The sequence below is a fragment of the Amblyomma maculatum genome, chromosome 1 (genome assembly GCF_055883805.1).
Source record: "Amblyomma maculatum isolate TAMU_Amacu chromosome 1, ASM5588380v1, whole genome shotgun sequence".
NCBI lineage: Eukaryota > Metazoa > Arthropoda > Arachnida > Ixodida > Ixodidae > Amblyomma > Amblyomma maculatum.
The window spans coordinates 330,319,939-330,325,171 of NC_139344.1; the positions used below are offsets into that span (position 1 = coordinate 330,319,939).

At 51.9% G+C, this 5,233-nt stretch overlaps 1 protein-coding gene across 1 annotated transcript; it reads left to right on the top strand.

The window, feature by feature from the left end:
* Window positions 1-3,062: 3,062 nt before the first annotated feature.
* Window positions 3,063-4,267, top strand: LOC146207414 (uncharacterized). Its single transcript, XM_084576747.1, has one exon. The coding sequence runs from the start codon at window positions 3,083-3,085 to the stop codon at window positions 4,265-4,267; it is 1,185 nt and encodes a 394-aa protein (XP_084432873.1). The 5' UTR covers window positions 3,063-3,082.
* The last annotated feature ends 966 nt before the right edge of the window (window positions 4,268-5,233 follow it).

The window sequence follows — 5,233 nt, forward strand, 5'->3', positions numbered from 1 at the left end:
CCACGACCTCCGAATAACGCGTCCGGTGCTATATATATATATATATATATATATATATATATATATATATATATATATATATATATATATATATATATATATATTGTTACGATACGGCAGGCCGATGAAAACAGGAGAACAGAGGACAGAGAGATGGTCGATGACAGTGAGATGACGTTTAATGAAAATGTTGCCGGGCCTAGCACGAGCGCTCCTGTACGCGCCACTGCCCGCTTTTTCTTCCTTGATGTCGTCCGTAACATGACCCGGGGCCACGGAGCGATCGTTCCGATCGTGGACGAGGAAATGCACGATGTTGATGATTCCATGGCATGATGATGGGCGTGTCTAGATGCTTGAAAAAAAAAGAGGAAGAAGGAAGAATAGAATGGCTTGCCGGCACGATGATCCGAGATGAACCTTGGCAGGACACTCTCGGGCCACACGTTGCCACGACTCAATGGCAGAGGCCAAGGCACGCACCGCATGGCATAGGCAGGGCAGAATGTCTTGAAGTGTAGCGGTGTCTGGGGTCGTAGGGTCCTTGGTCGGCACATCAGGTCATTGGGGTCACATTGGGTCATTCGGGTCTCTCCTTGTGTCTTGTGGTCATCTGTGGCGTCTCGGGTCAGTCTCTCCTTCGGCGTGTCTTGTGGTCGGGGCGGGGGGGACGGGGGTGACGGGGCGGAGGAACGGCAAGGTCTTGCTGGATCCGGCAGGCTGGGGAACAGCCATGCAGTGCCCCCTAACCTATCGCCGACGGCGCAAGAAGTCGCAGGGAGCTGATGCTCTGGACCAGGATGGGGGGGGGGGGGGTAATGAAGTACCAGCACCTCCAACCAAATGTTACGATACGGCAAGCCGATGAAAACTGGAGAACAGAGGACAGAGAGATGGTCGATGACTGTGAGATGACGTTTAATGAAAATGTTGCCGGGCCTAGCACGAGCGCTCCTGTCCGCGCCACTGCCCGCTTTTTCTTCCTTGATGTCGTCCGTAACAATATATATATATTGTGAGCCTTCCGTGGATGTTCTTTAATTTGTACATGCCATGATCTTCCTCTTTCATCTGTACATACCATCATCATCGTCCCGTGGCGCCGGCTCCGGCACGCGCCTGGGTTTTGTGACCAGATTGAAACGCTAGACAAGGCATCGCTGGCCTTGCCGTCACGACCTTGCCGTCTCAACCTAGTCTTCTTTCACAGGTGGTGGAGTTCGAATTCGATCCCCTTGCTGCCTCTCGCTGGAGCTACGTTCCGGTCGCCGTTTGGCAACTACCACCATAATCATGTCCACCAAGAGCAGTCCCGACCCGGCCGGACCCTCTACCTCAGCTGCACCGATGCCTCCGACTCTGCCCACACGTCAACGCGACCCACCGCTGTTCGCTGGTCGTCGTGACGAAGACGTGGATGACTGGCTTGACACATATGAACGCTGCAGTGCCTATAACCGGTGGGACGATGCTTTAAAATTCCTCAACGTTTCGTTCTATCTAATTGAGGTCGCCAGAAACTGGTTCATTAATCGCGAACCCCACACTACTAACTGGACCACTTTCAAACAGCAATTCCGCCAATACTTCGCCGACCCGGCAGTTCGGACTGAGATCGCGAGAAACAAGCTCGCTTCCCGCCGCCAAGTTCCCGATGAATCATATGCGTCATACATAGAGGCTGTTCTTGCATTTTGTCGGCGCATTAGTCCCACCATGACGGAACCTGAACGTGTGCACCACGTCTTAAAAGGGATCAATGCTATGGCATATCACACCTTAGTTGCCCAGAATCCTTCAAGTGTTGATTCAATTATTACGACCTGTCAACGCCTCGACCAGCTGCAGTCCTCTCGATTACAGCCCCGCTTCGCAACTGGTCCGACCTCTGCTGACCTTGATCTGTGGGCAATGATTCGAGCAATCATCCGCGAGGAGCTTCAAGCCCTCAATCCTTTCTGTCGACATGGCTGCGGTCATTCTTCCGCACCTCCTAATGACGCCGTTCTCCGTAACATGATTAAAGAAGAGTTAGCCACCATCAGCCGCCCTATGACATCCGAACCTTCTGCAACCCGCCCAGCGCCGACCTACGCGCACGTCGCTGCATCCCCCCCTTCCTTGGTTCCCCCGCCCCAACCAGCACCAACATACAATCACGTCAATGCAATGGCGATGGCTCAACCTACACAACCCAATTACGCACCTTGGCGTCCCCCCCGACCAGTCTGCTATTACTGTGGTATTAGAGGACATATATCCCGCTTCTGTCGTCGCCGCCTTCAGAACGAGCGCCGTGGTTACGACACCTTCGAATGCGACATGCCTTCAACCTCATATTATCAACGCCGGTCTATTCCAAGCCCACCTCGACGATCCTCCCCACCTCCAGTATCTTCCTCTGAGCCTCGTGGGAACCATGTATCCCGACGCCGGTCCACATCCCCATACCGCCGCTCAGTTTCCCCTCTCCGCCCCGCAACCATTCTCCCTGTCCGCCATCCGGAAAACTAAGTGCTGCAGTTTCCGAAGGTCAAACTGCACTCTGCGAACTTACTAAAAGTCCTCCTGATCGCCCGTATAACGTGATTGCTGTTATCGCTGAAGGTTTACCGGTTGAAGCTTTGATTGATACAGGGGCTGCAATTTCTGTCATTCACGCTGATTTGTGCTACCGCTTGCGAAAAGTGACAACCCCATATGATGGGCCTGAACTCCGTGGAGCCAATGACGTCCCTTTGCGCCCTTCAGCGAAGTGCACCGTACGAGTTGTTATCGAAGGCATCCGCCATCATGTGCAGTTTGCTGTGTTCTCACCTTGTGCGCATCTCATGATTTTCGGATGGGATTTTTTGTCAACCGCTTCAGCGTTAATTTCTTGTGGTGACCGTGTTATCCATATGACAGACAGCGATTTTTCATCTGACGTTTCTGAACGACATCATCCCCTCGTTGCCGCCGCTGATAATGTTTTGCCTCCTCAGTGCGAAAAACTGCTTACTGTTGTTTCTGACTGAAGTATCATGTGATCGCATTGTGCACGATTGGTATGTAGTGTCACGTGATGCTGTGACGTGTGTGAATGGCAACGCCGAGAGGGGGAGCGTGGCACTTGTTAAGAAGTCAGCGCGCAGATCGAGCCAATTACGCATCGCGGCGTGCGTGTAAGCACCGGCGTTCGTGGAGAGCGTTTGGGCGAGGCACAGGGATGGCAACGCTTGGAAGTTTCGACCAGTTCGTCGAGGACGGAGACGAGGATTTTGGGTCCTACGTGGAAAGGTTCGAGCACTTCCTGAAGGCCTCCCAGGTGAGCGACGACCTCAAGGTCTCGATGTTTATTACGGCAATATGCAAGAGGGCTTACAAGACGCTGAAGACTTTGCTAGAGCCTAAAACGCCAGAGGACAAGACTTATGCGGAACTCGTAGAAGTGCTGGGAAGTCATTTCACCCCAAAGCCCATGGTCATCGCAGAACGATTCAAGTTTAATCGGCGGTACCAGCATCAGGGAGAGTCCATAGCAGCATATGCAGTGGAGTTGAGGCGTTTGGCATCTTCATGCGAATTCGGGGAGTTCCTCGATGAGGCTCTTCGAGACCGCTTTGTAGTGGGCCTCTGCGACAGCGCAAAGCAAGCAGAGTTGCTGAAGAGAAGCAAGTTGACGTTTTCGGACGCCTGCGACGTTGCGAAAAGCATCGAGCTAGCGCGGAAGGAAAGTCGGGAATTTCAACCGACCGGGACGCAAGGTACAGTCGACGCCGTACGTCATAAGCCAGGCGGTGGGAAACGCCAGCAGCAGCGTTCAACCGGTGCAGGACTAGCAAAGGACCGAGTGTCTGAATCGCCGGTCTGTTTTCGGTGTGGCTCAGCGCACGAAGCATCGAACTGCAAGTTTCGCAAGTATCGTTGTCGTGCATGCAAGCGTTACGGACACTTGGCGAAAATGTGCAAGTTCAAGTCTAGAGACGCGGCTAATTCGGTAGCTGTGGAGGACGCGGATTGTGACCAAGTGTTGTACAATGTCTATTCTTGTGCAGAACGCCCAGGGCATTATGAAATTTGTCTCAAGGTAGCCAAGAAGGATGTTAACATGCAAATAGACACGGGTGCGTCTGTTTCCATTGTGCCAGAAACGCTATACAGGAAATTGTGGCCCAGTCTACCTAAAGAGCCTTGCCACATAAAGCTGAGGACATACGGTGGGTCGCCACTAACAGTCACAGGGAAGTTGACGGCGCCAGTCGAACATAATGGTCAGTGCAAGTAACTTCCGCTCATTGTCGTTAAAACCGACAACAATAGCGACATTGCGTTGCTAGGGCGTGACTAGCTGGAGGCTCTTAAGCTAGACTGGTCAAGTGTGCATGGCGTGTGTTTAGACAAAGTTGCGGCGCTACTTGAGAAGTACGCAAAGGTGTTCGAGCCCACTCTGGGGCTGATCAAAGGTAGTCCAGTCAGGCTGGTTTTGAAGGAGGGGAGCAACCCCGTATTTTGCAAAGCGTGACAGGTGCCATTTTCTTTGAGGGAAACCGTGTCACTTGAATTGCAGTCTCTTGTGAACAGGGGAGTGTTAGTCCCTGTACAGAAAAGCGACTGGGCGACGCCCCTAGTTGTTGTGCCTAAGGCGAACAACAAAGTCAGAGTGTGTGGGGACTTCAAGGTTACATTGAATCCGTGCCTGCGAACTGACCATTATCCGCTTCCCGTGATGGAAGATTTGTTTGCAAAGTTGTCAGGATGCAAGTATTTCACAGTGCTTGATTCGTCGACAGCGTACCAACAGCTGGAACTGCATCCGGAGGCACAATCAATGGTGGTTGTCAATACACACCTGGGGCTTTTCAAGTACACGCGCTTGCCCTATGGCATCACAAGTGCACCTGCTATTTTCCAGTCTGTCATGGATGATGTGTTAAAAGGGCTTGAGCGGGTAAGCTGCTACTTGGATGATGTGCTTATCGCAGGTTCAACATTTGACAAATGTTTTCATCGAGTGGAAAGGGTGTTGGCACGTTTTCTAGAAAGAGGCATGCGATTGCAAAAGGAAAAGTGTAAATTCTTTCAGACATCTGTCTCTTACCTAGGCCACATTCTGGACGACAAGGGCGTTCGGCCATCAGATGAAAAGGTGAAAGCGATAAAAGAGGCACCAAGTCCAAAAGATGCGGCACAGTTGCGAGCTTACCTGGGTTTAACTTCTACGGGAAGTTTGTACCGAACATGTCAGCTAAGC

Bases quoted from the DNA above. Each gene is read 5' to 3' on its own strand.
- LOC146207414 (XM_084576747.1), top strand. From the start codon at position 3,083: ATGGCAACGCCGAGAGGGGGAGCGTGGCACTTGTTAAGAAGTCAGCGC.